Source organism: Sarcophilus harrisii, chromosome 4, assembly GCF_902635505.1.
Source record: "Sarcophilus harrisii chromosome 4, mSarHar1.11, whole genome shotgun sequence".
NCBI classification, from domain to species: Eukaryota; Metazoa; Chordata; class Mammalia; order Dasyuromorphia; family Dasyuridae; genus Sarcophilus; species Sarcophilus harrisii.
In genome coordinates this window covers 158,539,041-158,563,881 of record NC_045429.1, presented here as the reverse complement: position 1 = coordinate 158,563,881, position 24,841 = coordinate 158,539,041, and the positions used below count along the sequence as shown (strand labels likewise).

Here is a 24,841-nt window from a genome sequence, read left to right as displayed (position 1 = left end):
CTAACAGTAAGTTGTTTTTCTCTAGTTTGGGGATTAGGGCTAGAAAATAGAGAGAAAATTAAAGATTCTTTGCTACTATTTTACAGAGCAGAGAAATCTATTGAGACAATGAGAGAGACCCAACTGAGAAATGAATCAGTAACAGGATGAGGAAGCAGCAAATAAAAGTGAGCAAAGAAATATAGTCCTGCAAATATAAAAACAACTTCCCATCAATGCCTTAAAAAAGAAGAAGGAAAAACGTTTCTTCTTTCCACTACACATTTGTATCTAATCAGCTTCCTATCTTGCCTACTCCTGTTCTCAGCTTTGGCAGAGCAATGCTTGAAGATGGTGTGTTGACCCAACTCTCATTTCATTCCCTTGATTAATTAACAAAGTTGTAAATCTGGAAACTAGCTGACTAGGGCTATCTACATTCTGAGCCACTACAGCAGAGATTTGCTAAGAGGGTGATAAGAGGAAATCAAAACCCTGATTCTGGTCTCATTAGATTTTACATACAGTGGTCTTGATCTGTATTTTGCCACTGGATCCAGATGGCTCTGGAAGAGAAAGTAAGGCAGATGATCTTTGCCCTCCTTCACTTAAATCCAATTCACTTATATGTCATAGAATCACTTCCCTGATGTCATGCTTCTCTTCAAGAATGTTTCTAAACCAGCATATTCTGGCAATTTATTTATATCTTGGTATGTCACAACATCCTGGGTTTTCTGTCTTTTGCTATTTTTTTTTTAACTAAGAGAAGGTGAAAAATGAAGATGGTGATTATTCAGAAATACCTTTGAAAAACCAAGGACCATTTTCATAGCTGAGCCCTAAAACCCTTTCCCCAAAAAGGGTTTTTTCCCCTCTTTTTCTTCTATTCATATCTGTCTCTCCCTTTAATTCAATGGAAAAACAGCTAAAGTTAAAAATCTATACCAAAGAATTATGGGATACCTTGCTTCTCTGCAGAGGCAAGAAAGGAAAAAGGGGAAAAGAAAGGTTGATGGAGGAAACTGAATGATGCATTCACTGTCAGAAACAATTCTTAACTGCTGTGGTGGTTGTAGTTGTCATTATAGAAGACAGGTTCAATTCCAAAGAGGCCACATTGGGATAGGGAGTAATTATCTAAATCAATCAGTCAGCAAGCATTTATTACATTATTATTTATTAAGTTAAATTTATTAAATTTATTATTTATTAAGTTAGATGCCATACTCTGTGTTAAGTTAGGAATAGGAACAAAGGTAAAAACAGTCCACACTCTCAAGGAGCTCTTATATATGTTGAGTGTTGTACAGATATGTATTATGTACATATAAATATATATACATACATAAAGTCAATAACTAACTATGTAGAAGATTTATGGAGTAGACAGGATGTAATTTCAAAGGGAAGAGCTTTTCAGGAAGGTGAACAATCAGTACAAAGATATGGCAAGAGGAAATGGAGTTTTTAGTGGTCCAGGAATTACAACAGTCAAGTAACTGAATGAGAGTGCATGGAGAGGTATAGAACACAGGAAGATTGGAAAGTTGGAAGGGGCCAGGTTATGAAGAACTTTCACTTTATCTTTAAACTGGAGAGAACAGGAAGTCACTGGAGCTCACCCTGCACAGGAGTGACAGTGTCAAACCTGCTCTGTAGAAAAATTAGTGAGGCCCATTTCCAAAATATATAGAGAATTAACTCTAATTTATAAAAAATCAAGCCATTCTCTAATTGAAAAATGGTCAAAGGATATGAACAGACAATTCTCAGATGAAGAAATTGAAACTATTTCTAGTCATATGAAAAGATGCTCCAAGTCATTATTAATCAGAGAAATGCAAATTAAGACAACTCTAAGATACCACTACACACCTGTCAGATTGGCTAAGATGACAGGAAAAATAATGATGATTGTTGGAGGGATGTGGGAAAACTGGGACATTGATTCATTGTTGGTGGAGTTGTGAACAATCCAACCATTTTGGAGAGTAGTTTGGAACTATGCTCAAAAAGTTATCAAACTGTGCATACCCTTTGATCCAGCAGTGTTACTACTGGGATTATATCCCAAAGAGATTATAAAGAAGGGAAAGGGACCTGTATGTGCACGAATGTTTGTGGCAGCCCTTTTGTAGTGGCTAGAAACTGGAAACTGAATGGATGTCCATCAGTTGGAGAATGGCTGAATAAATTGTGGTATATGAAAATTATGGAATATTACTGTTCTGTAAGAAATGACCAACAGGATGATTTCAGAAAGGCCTGAGAGACTTACACGAACTGATGCTGAGTGAAATGAGCAGGACCAGGAGATCATTATATACTTCAACAACAATACTAGATGATGACCAGTTCTGATGGATCAGGCCATCCTCAGCAACGAGATCAACCAAATCATTTCTAATGGAGCAATAATGAACTGAACTAGCTATACCCAGAAAAAGAACTCTGGGAGATGACTAAAACCATTACATTGAATTCCTCAATCCCTATATTTATGCACACCTGCATCTTTGATTTCCTTCACAAGCTAATTGTACAATAATTCAGAGTCTGATTCTTTTGTACAGCAAAATAATGTTTTGGTCATGTATACTTATTGTGTATCTAAGTTATATTTTAATATATTTAACATCTACTGGTCATCCTGCCATTTAGGGAGGGGTGGGGGGTAAGAGGTGAAAAATTGGAACAAGAGGTTTGGCAATTGTTAATGCTGTAAAGTTACCCATGTATATATCCTGTAAATAAAAGGCTATTAAATTAAAAAAAAAAAAAAAAAGAAAAATTAGTGAGGCCTTTAAGTGAAAGGTGTATTGGAATGGGGAAGAGAAGAGGTAGAAAGACTATTTAGAAAGCTGAAAACAATCTCTTAGGTCTCCCAGTTCAGCCCCCTAATTTTAGAGGTAGTGAAACTGAAGCCCAAGGATGCTATAAATGACAAAAAAATACTGTAAATAATACAATAAGTTAAGAATAATTAGTATTTGCAGCACTCTACTATTTGTGAAGTGCTTTAAATTTTGTTTCATTTGATTCTCAACCTCAACCTCAACACATGTTATTATTATCCACATTTTATAGAAATGGTGAAAACTGGGACATTTTCCCAAAAGCCATACAGATAATGGAAAGAAGAAAAGAAAGAAGGGAGGGAAAGGTGAAAGGAAAAGGGGGGAAGGGCAGGACAAGGAAAGGAAAGGCAGGGCAGGCAAGGGAGGAAACAAGCATTTATTAAACACTTACTATGTGCCAACACAATGCTAATATTTTGCCAATATTGTCACATTTGATCAGCACAAAGACTCTAGGACTGAGATGCTATTTTTATTCCCATTTTACAGTCAAGAAAACTGAGGCAGATTTGCCCAACGTCATACAGATGGGAAATATTTTGGGCAAAATTCTTCCTGATTTGAGGTCCAGTGATTTACCCAGATACTTCTAATGGCAGAAGTGGGATTTTACAAGATCCACTGACTACAAATCTAGTACTTTTCTCCACTGTTCTCTGCAGCTTTCAAAACATGTACAGGATAATTTTAGGAGGGAGAAAACATAAAAAAGACAAAAAGTAGGGGAACCTAACTAGGGGATAGTATCCAAGTTCAGCCTTGAAGCAAACTATGGTTTCTAAGGGATAAAGGTGACAGAACATTTCTGGTATCTAGTAAGTGCTTAATGTTTATTGACTGACTGAAGAAATACATTCCAAACCTGGACAATAGCTTATGAAGATGCACAGGGATGGGAAATGGAATGATCAGTCCACAAAATAGAAAATAGACCGATTTGGCTTTGAATATAGGAAGGGAAATAGTAAATTCTATTCTTGCCCCTTGGAGAAGGAAATAGCAAACTACTCCAGTATTTTTGCCAAGAAAACCCCAGGGACTTTGTCCATGGAGTCTTATCCAACTGGACAAGACTGAAAAACAAAAACAATTCTTGCCACTACATGAATCTCCAGTTTAGGCCAAAAGCTTAGTTACAGATAAAACTGGTTCTTCTTTTAGATAGAGTTCTTAAATTTGTGTGTGTCATGGACTCACCTGACTTTCTTATATGGCCTTTCTTTGAATAATGGTGAGGTTTTTAAAAAAAAATTAAAGTGAAGGAAATGCTAATGATTAAGGCATATACAGTCATTCTCCCCTCTCCTCCTCCCATTCAAGTAGAAAGAGCACTGACAACTGTCCACAGATCACTAAAAGATCTGGAGATCCCAGTTTTGAGTAAAGCTCAGTTCTTTCACCACTAATTAGATCTGGTCCTTAGTTCTAAATGGCTGCACATTTTATATCCTGGAGCCAGCCTATCACTAGGAATTTTTTCCCCATTGCTCAGAACAGACTGCCTTTTCCAGTTTCAGAGCTCTCGCTTCTTATCAAGTTCCAGTTCCTGGCAGACTTTTGCTCTCCCCATTGGAAGAGTTAGAAAGACTAACCACTGCATGTGCCTAATTAACATCTCATACCTGCTACTGACCCAGCTGCCAATTACTCACTTTCCAGTGTTCACAAGTTGATGAGTCAGTCACTTGGCCTTTGGGACATGATCTCCCTCAGCAGTGATTGTCCAAAGACCTAGTTTATAATATTCCAATACTTTAAATGCACCTAGTAACACAGAAGAATATGGCCTCTCCTTATAGTAGAGTACGGCCCTGGTATAGAGGAGTGGACCAAGGTAGAGAGATAATGGAGAACAGATATGCAGACGCTGGAATAATGCAGTTAGAGGTAGGAATTTACAGGCATCCTGATATCCTTTAACCATTCATACCTCCTTCTGAGTTCTAAAGAGGTCGTAAGTGTGTCACAGACTGAGAAAGGTCGGGAAGCACCAAACTAAATGAACACAGATCTTTCTATAAACACTTATAGTGAGGAATATAATTTCCTTCCTGCATGAATCATAGTGTGATGTTTTTACAATAAAATGATTAATTACCATGGCAGGAAAAAAAATCTAGTTTTTAACATAAATGTTTACTATTTTGTGCAATGTTTATAGCATGCTCTATCTATTAAATAGTACTTAATTCAGCCATGTTATAACTTTAATATATTAAATACTCTTTTGACATTCATGCTCTCATTCTTCCCCTTGTCCTCCAAGGAAATGGCCACACACTGACTTGGATGGATCTTTGATTGTTGTTGTTCACAAAGTTGTTCCTAATTAAGAACAAAGTTTAATAGATTTAAATGTTCACCTCCCATTAAAAAGGGTTCTAGAATAAACATGATCCTATAAACCACTTTCTGTTTTTCTCCTTCTATAATAATCTGTAAACGTGATAAATTACAACTCATTATCTCCAGCAAAGGGAAGAAAGTAGTAAGTCTTAGCAATTAAGGAGAGAGACTAATGTGTCAGTATCACAACCGGAGGGTCACCTTACATAGTTACGTTTCATGTTTTTTTTCTCTTTTTCCTAATTTAATTTTGATAGAAGCTAAAAATTCACTTACATTTTCAGAGCACAGAAACTCCAATTTGGAAAGGCTCTTATGTTTATCATCTAGTCTAATATATATCTGAAAAGAAACTCTCACTTAGCTTTCAAAAATGATGATGCAGCTTCTATTTGGAGACCTTGAGTGATGGGAAACTCACTACCTTTCAAGACAGGCCTGGACCTAATCCTCAGCCCCTCCAAAAACTATAGACAATATTAAAGAACTTTAAATGGCCAGTAATTACAAAAAAACATCTCTCACAGTAGAAAAATGTGTACACATACATATACAAATATATATACATACACATACACACATCTAGTTACAAATGCCCAATTGCCACTGTTCTAAATGATGCTGAACAAATTTAATTCACAAGAAAGTCATTCAGATACTTGAAGACAAGTCTCAAATTTCCTCTTCCCCAGGTTAAAATCTTCTTTGTTCCTTCAAGATAAATTCATCTTTCTCAAATATAGGTAGTGGATTCCCTATATATGATCAGATAGGTTACTGAAGTATCATAGGACCCTAGATTTAGGAATAGGAGGGCAATTAAAGGCTATTTAGTCTTATCTTAATGTTTTACAGAAAAGGAAAATGAGACTGAGAAAAGGTCTGTGACTTGTACAACCTGGAATTGAAGTAGCAAAATCTGGAATTGAAATTCAGTTGTCTGATTCCAAATTCAGCAGTCCTCCTCCCCATCCCCAAGAACATCATTAAAGACTAGGAGACCATTTTAGCTATTGGAATAATTCATATATAACCATATACTTTAAATAGATATAACTATATACCAGGGCAGCTAGGTAGCACAGTGGATAGGGTGCTGGGCCTGGAGGCAAATAGACTCATTTTTCTAAGTTAGAATTTTGCTTCAGAAACATTATTAGTTGTGTGACTCTGGACAAATCACTTCACCCTGTTTGCCTCAATTTCCTCATCTGTCAAATGAACTAGAGAAGGAAATAGTAAACCATTTCAGTATCTTTGCCAAGAAAACTACAAATGGAGCCGCAAAGAGTCAGATATGACCAAACGAAAACAAATATATTTTAAAATACACAAATAAAATTTGCTTCTTTATATCCCTGAATTTTCTGGGAATCACTCTTCCTTTTCTCCCCAAACCAACAGAACTCACATTACAGCCTAAGTCTTCTACATTTCATGCCACCTCCCCAGCCATGGTCCTTGTCCCTCTATTTCCTATCTGTGGCATCAGGTTAGATGGACAAGTACATGATATCTAGATAGTGGGAGAGAGAGAAGAAAAGGAGAAAGCTCTGAATTTGGAGTACAACGGCCTAGGTTCAAATGTTATCTCTGTCACTTAGGCTCTCTGGGGCCCAGTTTTCTCAAATATAAAATAAATGACATCTTTAAGCTCCTTTTCAAGATGAAATTCACAAATTTCATAAATTCATAAAACTAAAAATCTCATACATTCATAAATTCACTAAATACTATTCAACTACTTTCTTGTGTGTAAAGAAGGGAAGCCAGACCAATAAGGAAAGCCTGGCCTGTACAATGCCAACAATGTTTCCTTGAACTCTGACAAATGGACTTCTGGTCTCCTTTGATAATCTGGCTACTATTCTGGGTTTTTCCTTCTATTAAAGTAACAACAGAAGATTAAAAAAAAAAGGCAAAGATGGCAAAGGATTCAAATACAAAGAATTCTAAAATAGTCTGAATGTAAAAGTTCCTTCTACAGAAATGTTAGAAATATCCTAGAAAATCAAGGGCTAACAACTCTGTTGATATTCCAACATAAGGGATAACTTTTATCAGGAGGATTATATTAAAATACAAACTCTGATGAAGAGGGAGGGATGGCTTGTAACCTAATTGTCAGAAGGAACATACAAATGGATGACACTGAAGTCAAAAAGTGTGCTGGTCAGAGAAAACAAACAAACAAACAAAAAACCCAAAGACAAAAGGACCATATGCTTGCTTTAGGGAAGAGAATATAAAGAATTCCTATTCTGCTGAAGGCCAAGGGAGGAGTAAGGCCATGACTAGAAGCAATTAGCTAGCATTAATAATAAATGAGGACAGGTAGGTGGCATGATGGATACAATGCTGGGCTTAGAGTCAAGAAGACTCACCTTCTTGTGTTCAAATGTGGTCTCATATACTCACTAGCTGTGGGACCCTCGGCAAGTTACTTAGTCCTGTTTGCCTCAGTTTCCTCATCTGTCAAATAAGCTGGAGAAGGAAATGGCAAAGCACTCCAATATCTTTGGCAAGAAAACCCCAAATGGGACCACAAAAAGTAGGACATGACTGAACTGCAGCAACAACATAAATGAAAGCTAGTGATTGAATTCTTGAAACTCACTACAGAGAAGAATGGAAAGAGCGCCAGTGTAGAGTAGAAAATATACCAATAAATTTATTTTGGATGGTTCTTTGAATTACAGGAGGAAGCAGTAAAGGGGAGAAATGATGCATCTGTCAGTTTGTGGCTATTATTCCAACCTTCCTACCATAATTCTCCTTCTATCTTAGCTCCCATACCTTCCACATCCCAGCCATCACTACTAGGATCCTCAGCCTAGTCAAAGGAAGCCATGACCTATAGCATAGAGCCAGGGAAATCCTGCTTAGGATTAAAGTAGGATGGGGGTGGGACGAGGGATAATATGTTCCTAGCTTGCCAAGTTGGAACAATTTTTCATGGAAACATTATTAAATTTTATACTTTGAATATTGGTTAAACTATTATTGGTTATTATTGGTTAAATAATCTTCCTTAGAAATGAGTTTACTATTTATAACATTCTTTCAATTGGCAAATGAATTCAACATTTGAAAAAAATTCTAGAAACCAAGTATAAACACTTATAAGGCACAAGAGGACAAGGTGGTTACTTTTAAATATTTTATTTCCTTAGGGCATAGCACAGTACTCTGCACATAGCAGGTTAGCCACAGGATAAATCTCTGAATAATTTAGGATACAACCCATTTGTAAATTAAACATCATGTATAAGGGCAAACTATGACATTTCTTACTATTCACTGAATTCTACTGAATAAAATGTTTGTCACTATGGCATTTCTTGTCCCTTTAATAATGTTTTCTTAAATATGTAAATATGGAGAATTTCCATGAAACTAATAATATAGCAGGAATTTCAACATAAAAGCTAAGAAAGGAAATAATGATGAAAGAACTTTAAATGCTGACAAGGAAGATATTGGGAAAGAGTGCAAATGACCCTGTAAAGTGATATTTGTTCCAAAAAAGTGAAAGTTATACCTCTAAAAATTATAACACAAGTTTAATAACTAAAAAACAAACCAAAAAAACCCTTACACAAACTGACCTAAAATGACCAAAAAAATTTAAATAGTTAAATAATATTCACATAGAGAAAAGCAAGTCTTTTTTTTTTTTTTAAACCAGTCCCTAAATTTACAAAATGTACTGGTACGAGCAAAAAGGAAATCCATTAATTTTCTCCTAGTTTTTCAAAACAAGAAGCTCCCAATGTATTTCCTAAAATATAGTCATTGTTCCTCTAAGATAATATATGTTTGCACTTTCATAAAAATATTTCAAAGCTATAATTACACTATATTATTAATGACTGAAGTTTAAATCACTGCCATCACATTGTCTTTTCTGCACTTATTTAGAGCTGCAAATTCAACTTTCAAGTTAAAGAAAGCTGATATTTTCAAACACTAGAGTGGATTATTCTATCATTTATTCAATTCTACCATTTACTACCTGTGCCACCTTGGGTACATCCTTTTATCTTCTCTGAGCCTATTTCCACACTGTCAAATGAGATCTATTAGGTAAAAGTATAATCTATAATTAGGTAAAGATATAATCTAACCATTTATAATACATTCCTAGCATCCCCAGTTGCAACTATGAGAACAATTTCCCATTGAAATACTGTTAGATTTTACTTCAAATACATTTTGGATTGAAGAAAAAAAACAAACAAACAGATCTATGATGCCAATGGATACAGTTTTTTTATTTATTTTTTTTGTATTTAGCAGTAATAATCATCAATCAGAATGTGGTAAAATATAAGTAGAAAAAATAATCTTATTAAAACCATGCTTCCAAGTAGTTTAGGAGTTATGCTACCCAGAGGGTATAGAGCAGGAACTTTTGTTAATCATCTAATAATGCAATAAAGCTAAATATAGCAAAGAAAATCTTTCTCTGATTTGCAGTATTTTAGTTACTTCTTTACTATTTCCCACATTGTGTATTCCAAATAAATTAGATGTTTTTTCCAAGGTTTATGTAACTTAGATAACTAGCAATAATGTATGTTCAGGTATACAGGCCCATACTTTTAACAAATATCAGAATCAGAAAGACTTAATTTTATTTAGCCTGTCTTTCCAAACATGAAGCTCTTTTTCTTATTTTTGAGCTATTGAGACATCAGCCATGGCCGAATTCCAGCACTGACATAAGCAACCTTCAGGTGTTTTGAAGAGGCTGAATGGAAACACAGGCCTAAAAACAAGACAAGAATCGAAAGCCTTTTATATAAGCACATCTTCTAGATATGCTTACTGCACTGAAATTGCTTTAATCAGATTTTAACCCACAGTTATATTAATGCAAACGTATGGCTTTACATACTTGCCAGTGTAATTATGTTCAAAAGGCCACAGGAGGTTAATTTCATATACACATTCTTGAAAATAGTGTGAATATTTCAGTTTATCTGTCAAGAGATGGCAACTTGCTTCAGTCACTAAACAAATTCCCCAACTCTCAAACTACTGTAGCAGGTGTTAGAACAGTACAATAAAATTATTTTTGGAAGGGATTATGCTAGCAACTGCTTTAATTACCTATGGCTCAATTCATCTTGAGCTCTCCAGACAGTCATTAACGTTTTAAACAACGTGTATATTGACAAACGTTCCAGAATACAGCACACACCATTTGGCAAAACACCGGGTTCTTTCTCTCCAACAATGTTACAAGGACAATAGGGAACTTTGTGTTTGTTACAATATCATTACTGTCCTAGAGAACAAACTTGGAAAATGCAAATAAGTGGGGTGGCTGAAATACAGTCATCAAAACTTGAGGTAAAATGAGACTGGATAGAAAATTCAGTCTTTAGGTACAAATGCATGTACCCTGGTTGGAGATCTCGTACTCAGAACCTAAATGAGATACCCAAACATCTAGTGAGGAAAAAGGGTGGCGAGAGGAAGGATTGTCAGCTGAAAGTACAAGCAGGTATTCTTAGAAATAGTGAGCTCAGCTCATAAAGATCGGGGCAGAGGTGAGTGGAAAAGATTAAATACGAATCCCAGGGCAAAGAAAGGTTGGTATAAGGCAAAAGCTCAATCTCAACTTCAGGACCCTAGAGTAGTCCGGGAAGAGAGGAAAAGGAGGCTCTCTCACACACATTCGTAGGGAAGCCACATTCAGTATGTTACCCCACTGGGCACTCTCTCGGTAGAGAGATAGCGACAAGAGGGGAGCGCTCAAGTCAAGAAAAAAAAGTGGGGGAGGGGAGGGAAGGGCAAAACAGCCATATAAGAAGGTAGAAGAGCTTCAGGAAGTGCACTCATCTCGCCTACCTGCATTGTAGAAACGATCCAAAACCGCGGTTTCCCCGAAGTCCAGTTTGCCAAAATGTAGGGTCTCCAGCGCAGCGCCCACCGCCTCGCATGCCTCCCGCAGGCACTGCAGGGCCTCGCTCTCAGCTACCACCAGCTGCCCCTGGCTGGCTTCGTTAATCACGTATGCCACCGTGGTTCTCCGACTGCCACCGCCAGCGCCAGTCGAGTTGCCCCGACTCCGGGGGGCGCTCGGGGCCCCGCTCGCAACTGCGGCGGCCGAGATGCCCCCAGTGCAGGTGACAGAGGCGCCACTGCCTTCCACATTCCAGAAGCTACCGGCGGGTGGGGGCGGTGGTGGGAACGGACTCCCCTCGCCTGGAGCCGCAGCTGCTGCCGCTCCGCCCCTTCGGCTGCAGCCGCCCTCCGGGAAGGTGCAAAAGCCCGGGGGGCTAAACGGGGGAACGGGGAAAGTGATGCCCTCGCTATCCTCGGCGCTCATCTCTTCCAGGGGCTCTGCGGCGGTCGCGGTGGGGTCCACCGCCCAGCCGCCCCGTCTCGCCAGCCACAGCTCGGGGCTGCTCCGCGCCCGCCGGGCTAGGCAGCTGCCATCTCGCGCAGCACCCTCCCCGCCGCCGCCTCCACCGCGGCGCCGCCTCTTCTCCGGTGCTCTTTCTCCCGGAGGGACGCCGCTAGCCGGCGGCGCGTCTCCCCTCCTGGGCGCCTCCGTGGCCGCGTTTCTCGCTCGCTGCAAGGCTCGGTGTAGAAGCGGTGTGGGGACAAGCTCTTAGGCGGATGGGGAGAAAGCGCTTCCTCCTTGTCTAGGCTGGCTGGGCTCTTAATAAACCTGTGCCGCCTGACTGCCAAGCGGCACTAAGCTCCGGAGACTCCGTGCGCCACTGACAGCATAACGCAACGCCAGCTGCTCTCGTGGCGTGCGCTCTCCTCTCCGCGGCGCGCTCTCTGGGGACCGCGGGGGTTTCCTCAGTCCCAGGGAGAACCACCTGGCTGATACCTTACCGGTGGGGGACCGCAGAGTGTTGTACACGCACACCAGAAGCCAACAGGATACGCCTCCCTAGTCAACTGCAGCTTCCTCCTCCTCCCCTTCCCTCTTTTCTCTTCCGATCGCTGCGGCCGCCTCGTCTAAGCGCCGACCCACAGGGCTGGAGGCTAGCGACTTCATCCAGCCGCAAGTCCCCTCGGCTAACTGCCTTCTTCCCGCCCCTTTGCTGGAGCTGGGAGAGTCTGGGGCCAGCCCCTGGGGGCGGGCACTGCTGGGAAGCCCTCCGGCGAGGTGAAAGCGACCGTGTTGTCTCACTTGCTACCGGTCCTCAGTGGCTCCCCAGGTCCTTCTGCAGGACTGGTGCTCAGCAAAAGGTTGTACGTTCCCTCTGGTTTTCACCATACAGCTAGCTACCTATCTCGGAATAAGCTCAGTATGCAAGCCCTCACTTACTTCAGAAAGCTGGGGGCTTGTACAAAGTCTCTTTTGCTATTACGAAAGTCGTTTTTCGCTACGGTTGGTGTAAGTTTGAGACGGTCTCCGCGGCCGTAGCGCCCTCGCCTGGCTCCTGTTTAGCTGTGCTCACTGGTTTAAGTTGTGACTGCCTGGCCTGAGAACAAGTAGGTTGCGCAAGCATGGACCCTGATTTCAAAGGGAGCTAAACTATGAGGCGGCAGAGGGCCTTGGCTGGCTCCGAGGTTTGTGCGTAACACATTTGAGCTTGGGACCCAAGGAGTAGCGTTTGAAATATTTGAAGTCGACCTGGGGATCTTTCCTACTTATTTTTTTTTTCTGAGGCAATTGGGGTTAAGTGATTTGCCCAGGGTCACACAGCTAGGAAGTGTTAAATATCTGAGATCATATTTGAACTCAGATCCTCCTGACTTGAGGGCTATCCACTGCACCACCTAGCTGCCCCTTTCCTACTCATTTTTGAAATGCCAATGGGAGAGTGAGGAAGAAGGGAATAAACTTTTATTAAAAGCCTATTATGCATCAGACATTGTGCCAAGTGCTTTACAAATGATCCTTACAACAGCCTCTGCAAAATAAATGCTATTATTTCCTTCGTTTTACAATTGAGGAAACTGAGGCAGAGAGCGGTTAAGTGACTTGGCCGGATTGAACAACTAGTAAATGGTTAAATCTGAATTTGAATTCTGTTCTTCCTGACTCCAGGCCCAGAGCTCTAGCTGCCTTTAGGCAGACTCCTTTCTCTTCTCAGAATGTTTTTAGATAAAAAGCATACAAGGAAATCAGTTATATTAAACTTATTAATGCATACACATATGCCTGTGTTGAATTTACAGACTCTAGGTTAAAACCTGGATTAGATTAATTCAAAATCCTTTTAAGATTTTACATTCAATTGTTGCACTGCCTCTATTTTATTTTCAATTTAAGACTGTGATTTTTACATAAAGGCCAGGGCACCCTTTAGTCTGAAGATCCTCAGTTCCTCAAGGAATCCCTAAGAGATAAAATAATCAGCACTCAAATTAAGACTCCTGTTGAGGAATTAACTCTAATAGAGTAAAGAAAACATAGCTAATCCTCTCTTAGAACATTTATAATGCATCCACTGACTCTGAGACAGGCATTGGAGGGTCACTTACCTGGTCCCCACCCATGATTCAGTTTATCACAGAACCTATAATCAGAGGTTCTGGGTTCAAATAACATCTCTGCTAGTTATTACCATCTTTCTGATTTAGATTAAGTGGGATTAAGTACCTCATTAGTAAAATTGGAGGGAGATTATACTAATTAATTAATAAATTCCTTTGCTCCATTTAGGTCCTGAGAAGTACCGTATGTCTTTCTAAAACAATAGCTCACAAACCCCCACCATTGCTATTTTGCCTATGACTATCAGTTTGTTCAGTTGTTTTTCAGTTGCATCTATTCTTCAGTGATCCCCTTTGGAATTTTCTTGACAAGGATACTGGAGTGTTTACCATTTTCCTTCTCTAGCTCATTTGATAGATGAGTAAACTGAGGCACACAAAAGTAACTTTCCCAGGGTCACAGACCTAGTAAGTATATGAGGTCAGAAGACTCTGGAACCAACACCTATCCACTGAGCCACCAATTAACATAAATAAATTAACCAGATCTTTACAAATGACTATTGGGTAACTAAGTGTTTCAGTGTGCAAGCCTAGAATCAAAAAGACCTAGGTTCAAATTCTGCTTCAAACCCTAGCCAAGTCCCTTAAACCTGTTTAAGAAAATGACAAACCATTCCAGTGAAAAAGCTCAAATGGAGTCACAAAGTGTTGGAGATGATTGAAAGAGCTCAACAACAAGAATTTACTAAAGCTGAAAGAACAGTTGGTAAATATATATGTATATATATGTGTGTGTGTGTGCATATAGACACATATGCATATATGTATGTATGTATTCTGCTGAAATATCTGGAATAAACTCTTCTGCCAATTTGGGAGAGGAAACAATAAAGCAAATCAAAGCTTCTGGTTATGGAAAGTCCTTGTCTCTTGTCCCCTCTGTGGGAATGCTTATGAAGTTTCCATCCCATTAGACATGGAGTAATAATAGTTTTCTCCTGGATTCCTTGTAGTCTATGGCTAGTATGTCTGTGGCTCCAGATGCAGACTACAGCCAGCTATAGCAAGAAACCTGCTAGGATGTTCATGGGAAGTTCTAGAAGGGGTGGGAGGGGAGGAGTCTGACACTGAACCTAAAATTCTTCTCATGGGTATGCCTAGAAGAGTTCCAACAATTAAGCTTCCAGATGCTTCAGCGCCCGAGTTCCAAATCTGGCTTATTGTATACAAAACCCACAGGGCATGAACAAGTCTCTTCAACCAATCTAAATTGGTTGAATTTAGGCATTCCATTTCATACATTGAATTTCTAGGTTTTCTTAACTGATCAAGGACTTTTCATACCTAGTGTAAAGCCTTTGATTATTGGAGTCATTAAAGAAATGACAAGGCCTTTCTTCTCCACACCTAGTCATTCAGTGGTTCAAAGACAGTTAGTTATATCATATGACAGACAAGGATAGCAGCTTGTCTATAATTTAAAGTGGGTGGAGTAACTTATCTGGTTTGATGCTTGATAGTTCAGCTCCAGGTAGGGGCTGAGATCCCTCAACTCTGTGTTCAGCTGGATTCCAAATGTACTGGCACTGGATGGGAGAGGTACTAGACAGACCCCTTTCCTACTAAAGAGCTAAGAACTCTATGAACCTTCAATCTGAAATTCATAAATTCTGATAGTCTCCTGCCACAATAAAGCAAACATTCTAAGCATTCTTAAAGGTAAAATGACAAAATTATGAACAATTATGAGCTTATATAGTACACTCTGGCCAAATGACTAGTCCACAATATTTGAGAAATGTAAAAATCTATATAACTCAAAGCCTCACTATATATATAATTGATATAATACTATAACAGATATCGGTAAGTAAACATTCAAACAAGCAAAAGTTATTTCTTAAAAACTGCTCTGATTTATAAAGACAGATTGACTAAAGTATACCTATAGTTTAAAACAGAAGAGAAAAAAATCCTGAAAGCTAGGGTATCCAATAGAAGTCCTTGGTATAGAATCTTTTCAATGCGTTTTAGCAAATATGAAAAGGTGCAAAATTATTCTAGATGAGACCCCACATATATCACAAATAGTAGGACAAATATCCCAGTTATTACACTAACAAGTCAGATTGCCAGAGTACCACTCCTATGCTTCCCCTTAGGGTTCTAAAGATAGTCTTGAGGGCTTGGAGGTGGGATTTAATCATGAACTCCCATCAAGTGTTACCCCCCCCCCCAAGATTATCAATTGATATCAGTTAACCAGACTTAGATTTTAAAAAGGAGTATTTTACTAAGGTAATATAATAATTGTAGAAACAAAGAATTCTCCCCAAAGATCTGCAATTTACTCCCACATATATCACATCCTAATTGAGTATTTCAATATATGTATTCACATATGGCAAAGGTATTAAAGTGAGTTTAGCATCATGTTACTTTAAGTGGGATTTAATCAATTGCTTCATTCACCACCACCACTACCACTCCACATCCTTACAGATACATTACCAAAAATAACAGATAAACACAAGGAAAACCACACAGAAAAGAAAAATCCAACTGCACTGCTTGACGAATAAGTCCTCTCTGTGTCTCTCTCTTTTTGACCCTCTATGAGCCTAGCATGCTTATTTTGGAAGAGATCAGTGTAATCTTAAAGAATGAAACATTTCTAGAAGAGGAGCAAAGCAAGCCCTATAAAGCTGTTGGGATTCAAAGAAGATCCCAGAAATGTTGGAATTCCAGACCAGTGTCATGAAGTGTTTCAAAAGAATTTGTAGGCTCAGTTCCATCTCCAAATCAAGGGGAAAAGTTTATTATAATTGTTACACTAATCAAAGTGAGCTAAGTGCCAAAAAAAGTTTGGCAAAGAACCAGGGGCAAGAAGATAAATTTTTAGGAAAAAAGTAAGCGAGACCGGGTGTTTCATGTCACTAACATGCTAATTATATGGCTTAGGGATGGAGTTGAGAAGTAGTCTGGTGGACATCTCATTATTGTCTCAGAAACTTTGTATTGCTGATCAACAGATTGTTATCTGACAGCCAGCAATATTTGTGGAACAACAGCACAGGGCCAGGAGACCCTAGTATTTGAAGATTTTTGAACCAACATTTGTACCTATTTCTTTGTACCAATAGATCCTTTTTTATGACAGTAGATGAGATTTTGAAGATTCATCACATATGGGACTTATACGATTATCAGTATCAATATTCATATATAGATCACAAAGTAAAGCCCTTTCTTGGGTAAAATGCTGTATACTTGAAGTTTTTGGTTCTGTGGAACAACTTTGGAGCTTAAGACCTGAGTTTAAACACATACTCTACCATTTACTATTTGTGTAAACTTGGACAAGTCTTTTTATTTCCTCAGGCTTCTGCTTTGTCATCTTTATGATAAGGAATTTTTAAGTAAATTACTTATGAAGTCCCTTCCAGATCCCATGAAGGCAACCACGAATCATTTCTACCTGAGTAGAAGCCAACTACTTTTATAATAGAGATCTGTTATTTGAATGGTCTCAGTAGTACCTTTGACAATACAGGTTACAATCTTTCCATGCTTTAGTAGCCAGTCTTCATGCATTTCTGATTCAAAAATACCCAATCATCATTTGAAGATCAACCATTTGATGATGAACTCCTCTGAGTTTATCTAGGTTGAACCTCTGATGGCAATCTACAATCCTTCTCTGGATCTGCATTTTAAGCCTTTCTAGCCCAGTGGAATGTATCAAAGTTTACAATTGTTGTTTATTCATTTTCTAAGACTAATGTCATCACAGGTTGGTGTCTTAACTCCAGCATGAATTGGATTTAAGAGAGGTAAAATTGCACAAAATAGTCAGTCTCACACTCTCTTCCAAACAGCATTTAGTAGCAAGACAAAAGTCAGTATGACTGTGATGGCCTGTGATAGATCATCTTAGTATCTCTGATATCTGATCAACCTCTAATCACTTCACAGTGCCTGCTTCAATCACCTTCATGAGCACTGGAACAAATTGTTCTCAAGGTTAAATGTGTGTAAATACACAGATATGTATAGATGTGAATATGTGTACACAGATATATAAAAATATAAATCATGATAATGTGTGATTTTATATATATTGTACATAAAACAATACAAACCATAATTATATGTGTTTATATACATAATATGTAATACATATATAATATAGCAATATAAACTATGATTATGTGTGCATGTGTATATAATAACACATATACACATTACACAGGTATGCACTATGTTGTGCATGTATGCATTGTGCATGGACGTGTGTTGGAGTACACATATGTACATAATGCTTGCATTGTAATATGTATGTATGTATTTGTTTGCTATGTATACATACATAATTGTAGTTTGTATTGTTTTATGTGTGTGTTTTTACTGATAAATAATAAGCATAACCAATAAATACCTTTGAATTTGCCAAGCATTTATTTTGTCTCTTTTAGGTATACTTAGTTATGACATGTGCCAAACAACTCTGTTTTCAGAATCCTTAGACTACTGATTGCTAAACTCTAACCTCTGGCATTGGCTGATAAAATTTGTTGCCAAGGAAAAAGCCATGTGTTATCACACAAAGCTGCCACATCTAGATATTCTACTCATAACACCTTGAGCACACACAATAACCCAATAGGTAAAGATTTCCCCAGAAATGTGTATAACACTGGAAAATACAAAGAGAAACAGAAAAAAAAAAAAATATGCAGAATATCAGAATAGCGAAGGCTGAAGAGATCTGCCACAATGACTCTTTCATTCTCTCTCTAGCCAATACATTTATTTTTTCTTTTAATTTTATTTTTATTGTTATTCTGACAAACATTTACAAGCATGAACATTTTCATATATAAAGAGCAGAAAAGGGGCAGCTAGTTGGTGTAGTGGATAGAGCACAAGCTGTGAAGTCAGGAGGAGCGGAGGCCTCAGACACTTAACACTTCCTGGTTGTGTGACCCTGCCTCAGCAAAAAAACAAAAAACAAACAAAACAGAAAAAAAGGGGAATGTATATGAAATTATAAACAACTATTGTATAACTGTAGTTTTTAGAATAAAATAAATTCAGCAGGTTAATTAAAAAATTATTGTTTGTGTCTTTCCTGAATTTCCTTCTCTTCTATGCATTTTCAAATGTTTCATTTTCTACTTTTGCTTGTTTTATGGCATCACTATTACCAATGACCCCACCCCACTGCACTCCCTTTTTATATTTTTTTAAATCCTTTTCATAATAAATAAGCATAGTTAAACAAATCCATACATTGGTCATTCCTATATTATGTTTTATGCCATATATATCTAATCTATCACCTTCTTGTTAAGAAATGGGAAGAGTGCTTTGTTTTTCTGTCTTGTGTTGTGGTTGGTAATTGCATTTGTCTTTCCTTTTTACAATGTTGCATGAATTGTTCTCCTGGGTTTGCTCATTTCACTGTGTAGCAGTTTATATAAATATTCCTGGGTTTCTCTGAATCGATCATTTTGTCATATTCCTGTGATTCATATATTCTAATTTGTTCAATTATTCCCCCTTTGGTGGAAAACCTACTTAATTTCCAGTCCTTTGTTGCAACAAAAACTATTACTATTAATATTTTGTACATACATAAGGGAACTTTCCTTTTTTTTCCATTTGTCTGGGGTATTTAACTTGTGGTTTCACTGGGTCAAATGGTAACTTTTGGGAATATAGTTCCCAAGGCTTTCCAGAATGGCTAGACCAATTCATATATATCCAACATGCATTTCTGTCTTTCTACATGTCCTTCAACACTTGTAATTTTCCTTTTTTGTCATTTCCCCCCAGGATGTTAAATATGAAGTGGAGCCCCAAAGTAATTTTAATTTGCATTTTTCTTAGTTAGTGTAGTACATAAAGATAGATGATGCTCTTAGCTTAAGAGAGATACAATTAACTATATTAAGTAAAGGTCCATTTATTTGTAGCTTTTTAGATGTTTTTAAAAGCATAAATTGGTATTATATTTGCCCTATTATTTTTCACTTATTGATATAATAATATAATTTTCCTTATTTTTGTTATTTATATGATAAATTATATTTATTATTTTTTTATGCTTTTATGGGAGGGAAGAAAAGGAAGGAGAAAGGAAACATACAAGGTAACAAATAAGAAAGAAGAGGAAGGTAATTACTTTTTCTTACAAGGAGGTAGAATAAGAACATATGAATAACAAGAAAAAGGAGAGGGGAACAGGTATCATACGAATATTACTCTAAACCATACAAAGGAGGGTTGAAAAGCACACACACACACACAATGTAGAAATAATTACCTTAAACTCAAAAGGGAAACAGTCCTGTTTAGCTATACATGTGCTGTTTTTTTTTTTCTGGTGAGATCTTTCCCCAAAATCCACTAGTTTTTGACTATCTTACTATTCAGTTTCCAGCTAGTTGAAGGACTTGTGTTTCTCTTTAGAATTCATTATCATTATTTGACCTGGTGTTCTTTGTTGATCTTTGCTAGAGTATATGTGGGGAATTTGGTTCCTCTAAAATGTTTAAACATTTTAGTTTTGCCTACAAGTCTATGCTACACTTAATTCAGTAGTCATTGAATAAAGATCAGTTTAAGATCTTAGATTAGATTGTCTTTGTTTAGAGATCTATAAGTAGGAGAAACTTTGATTACCGCCCTAAGGATATTCATATAGTTTGTAATTAAATTGGCATTCTTATTACAGTGGCTCCTATATCTACAAAATAGTAGAAGAAATGATGCATATACAGTTATAGCAATAATAATAATAATAGATTTGCTAAGTGTAAAATAAAAGCACAATCATTATGCTAAAGTAATTCAGCAAATACTTCTGGCTTGGGGTATAGAGAAAATGTTCTTGATTGAAATCTCTTTGCAGTACATGGATGGATGGAATTTCAAGAGGCAGACTTTTGAGAAAAGATAAAGAGGAACAGGGAGAGTATATTTATTGTTTCGTAGGATTTAGAGTACAACCTCACAATAAATTTAGAGTCCTGGTAGAACTTAAAATATGCAAAGGGAAGTAGACTAGTTTGACTAGAAATTCATACTATGCGAAGATAAGTAATATGTAACAAGTTGTAAAAGAGATTTTGTTAGCCTTTGGCATGAGTGTCATAGGGAGCCAGCCATCAAAATGTCTTTCGAGATCTGCCAGCCTCTGGCTGTTATGTGAAGATTTCTATTGTACTGCATTCTCTCAAATCTTTGGCTCCTAGCAGTTATTCCGATAGTCAGACCAAATCAAAATTATGAAGTGGGCAAAAAGTATTCTCTGAAACTTCTCACTTCCCCTTTCTCTATCCTTCTGCTTATATTTTCCTTGTACTTTCCTTCCTTTTTCTTCATTTCCTCTGAAGTATTCAGTATATTTGTTCTGCTTGTTGGCTTCCCACAGGCCCTCATTACATTGCCCTATGCATAATGGTTGTCAAGGATGCTGCCATTTGTTCCAACCCTATTTTGTTTCATTACTCATCAAAAATTAAGCTAACTCATACAATTCACAGTAAGGATGGAATTAATGACTTCAAATAGCTTAATGTGTCCAGATATACTCAGGAGTATTTAGAAACTTAGAATATTAGACCAGAAATGATTTTAAAGAGTGTCTATTCTAACTTCATGTTAGAGATGAGGAAATGAATGCTCACATAGACTAAATGACTTGATATAGTAGAATTGAGACTAAAAGCCTAGTCCTTTAAATTCCCAGACCAGTACTTTTGCTTCCATTAGTCGACATTTTTATTTGCATATTTAAATGGACCTTTTCCACACAGCAGCAATACTTTAACATTACATAGAGAGCTGCTCTTAAAGTCAGCAATACCAAGTTCATATTCTGCCTCTGACACATACTGACTTTGTGACTCTGGACAAGTCACTTAATCTCTTAGTGTTCCAAACAACTCTTTAAGACTATACAACCTAGATGAGTTGTTAACCTTCATTAATGAGAGGAATTTCAATTTGAATTTCCAACTCAAATGAACCAGAAGAAATGAACCAATAGAATTTGTCTGGATGAAAAATCTCAAGTTAAGCTTTCCTTTCATAAAATCCGAGAACTACATTTCATAGACTTTTGAAACAAATTATGGGGGAAAGCATATGGGGGCAAATTGAACAATAAAGAAATTGCTTAATCTCTTTTAAAGGTTGACTAGCTATTCTCAGTCAGAGGTAAGGAGATATCCAAGGAGATAATAAAAAGACTTCACCTGCAGTGAAACATTATTGCATTCAATAGAATATAATATCAACAATATCAAATAATGCTTAGGGAGAAAGTTGTTAATGCTTTACTAAATATTTATGCTAGCTATCTGAAAACTAACTAAACCCCTGTCCCTGAGAATTTTTCTTGTGAACTGGTTTCTTTTAAGAAGCTTACTGTAGCTCAGTCTCTTGCCTTTTACAGATAGAGAACATTATTTTTAGCTTAGACTGAATTAACCTACAATAAACACTCCTTGCCAGGCCCCTAACTATTTCATGGTTGTTAACCTCAGCAAGTTATTAACCTCATTTTTATATTTTAAGCAACTTGAACTTTCCAAAGCATTTTCTTAAACTCAACAAATACTGTAATAGCCACAAAGCTGAACACATTGGTATAAGTTTCATGATATCCCATCTGGTATAATTTTAATGGACAGAAAGAGAAAAGTCAGGAAAATATTTAGTAGCAGGGCAATGCTTAATCATTAAAAACTTGACTAGAAGCACTATAAATCTACTTACTTTGTGTGCTTTAGAAGACCCGTTACCCCATTATCTAGGTACTTATTGTTTAAGGAGTGTGGGTGATCTGTGGGGGTTTTAAGTGGAACCCATTATTCTTGGTTCCCAAGATAGTTTGCAAACTGTCTAGAGAGCATACAATCTCAATTAGATGAGCGAGAGGAAAAATCAAAACATAGATAAAGGAAGAACACCTAGCATAACTAACCAGTTCTCTTAGGCTCAAACAAGACAGTATCTATGTAGTATTCACCTCCTCTTGGTGACTGCAACAGGGAAGAAAGGTATAACCATATGGTCCAAGAGAACTTCCTGACTTCTTTCAAAACAACTTTAATGCTATCTCTTAGGGAGCCTTCTTCTGTCCCCTTAGCTACTAGAACCTTTCTTTCTAAGATTATTTTGTATATAATCTGTAGGTATCTTGTCTGTATCAATTCATATACATATTGTTTTCCCTCATTATTATGGTAATTCCTTGAGGACAATAAGAATTTTTGCCTTAATTTGTATCCCGAGTCCTTAGCTAAGGGCTTAAAACAAAAAAAAAAATGCTTTATAAATGTTTTTTTATTGATGTTGTTTTTGTTATTTCATCCTATTGTGTCTGGAGATCTAGGCTCAAGGCAATGATTCATTGAGAAAGGCTGGTATGGCTATTTCTGGGACTTTGTCTGGGAGGGTTGGAGGAGGAATGTTCTGTTCACTCCCTCTCTTCTAGATCTGGATAATCCTTTTGGGGACAGAGCAGGAGCCACATGAAATTAAGCAACAGTATAATCAATAACATGGTATTACTATTAACTTCAAGCAGAAGTGATTAATAGGAGTACATTACAACTATAGGCAACAGGCAGAATAAATTAGTATTCAGTGGCATTCAGCCTCCCAAAGTGTTGAGAAATCAATGAGATCACTGGGTCAGTCTGAAGACAGAAAAATCCCAAGAGGGGAAAATACACACACATGCATACACACATGCATATATATATGTATATATGTAACATATACTATGTTAAAATTGTAGCTTATTCTGGTCCTCTTGCCCACTAAGACCCTGTTTAGTCAGTGTAGTAAGTAATTTTATATATTGTAAAAGAGAACCTAGAAGTCACATGTAGATGATCCTAAAGATAAGAAGAAGTTGGCTTGCAAACTATATCATATGATAACCAAAAATCACATCCTGGTAATATGTGCTAAATCAGGGAAAGCATCTAGACTTTGCTGTCAAGGCTTTTTGGTCTTATGATATGTGACTCTCAATTAAGTTCCAGACATTCACAATTCACAGTAAGATCAGCAGAACACCAAATATTAATAATAACTTTGAGATGACTATATACCTACACAATACACGCACATACACACATATATATGTTCTAAAGTTTTATTGACAACTTTGAGATGGTATGTTAATGAACTAATCCCAAGGGGTTATAGATAAGTTAGTCTGTTTCCCACCCAAATCCTATAAAAATTAGACTTCAAAACCCTGACTCTTAGCCTTTTTTTATGTCCATCTCAGTCCATGCTGAGGGTTAAAAGTTTTCCTTACTCCAGACCAAACTCTTTAACCACTGGCTACCCTAATCCATGATTATATTAGTTATTCTCTGTACCTCTCTCTTTCTATCCTTTTCCCTAATACTGTCTGTCTTCCTTCACACCCTATCCTCAGCCTGACACCTGCTTCTGAATCCCTTTTACTATATATCTCTATACTTCCTCTGTTGTTTGTCCTTAAACTTTCTGTACTTTATTAAAATGTAATTACAACCTTAATTTATGGTGCCATTGTGGTCTTTCTGATGAATACTAAAAAACAGGAAGTGCCTGCTTAATTTCATAAATTAATTAGCAATTCACACACAAAAATACTCATATATACACATATGTATATGTATCCTCATGATTTTTATATGTACATACACACATGTATATGTATATATTTATAGAAAAAGAGACGGAGACAGAGATAATCCACCAAAGAATAGGAAAATATTTCAAAATGGGTGCAGGGAATTGAATATAGTGGATGCCTATAGACCCTCCTTCATGAAAGCTAAAGCTGGTAAATTCTTGAGTGTAGGGCTTCTGAGATATAGTACAGCTAAAGCTGATTGAACCAATATGATGAGTCCATGGAAATGGATAACTACCAGGCTGCCTAAGAGGGAAGTGACCTGGCTCATATCAGAAAAATGGAGCAGATTAAAGCTTCAGTGTTTCAATGTTTTGATTGGAACATGAGTCAATAATACACTTCCAGTCTGGAAGAGATAGGAAGATCTAGTTTTAAAGCAAGGAAAATGGGAATAGGGAGAAGAAAAAAATACTTTTAGAAAATGAGAAAAAAAAATCCAACAACCAAAAAGGAGATAATCTCTAACTCAATAACTTAGAATCTATTTTTTTAAGACTTCCATAGTTATTCTAGGATAAAAATCCCC

At 37.3% G+C, this 24,841-nt stretch overlaps 1 protein-coding gene across 1 annotated transcript in view; it reads right to left on the bottom strand.

The window, feature by feature from the left end:
• The window catches only part of MAP3K5 (mitogen-activated protein kinase kinase kinase 5), a 257,445-nt gene extending 245,638 nt beyond the window's left edge, over positions 1–11,807 (bottom strand). Inside the window, exon 1 of the mRNA XM_031968589.1 lies at positions 11,046–11,807. Within this exon, the coding sequence (XP_031824449.1) occupies positions 11,046–11,526 (481 nt within the window). The 5' untranslated portion in view covers positions 11,527–11,807. The remainder of the gene's footprint in view (positions 1–11,045) is intronic.
• Positions 11,808–24,841: the final 13,034 nt, after the last annotated feature.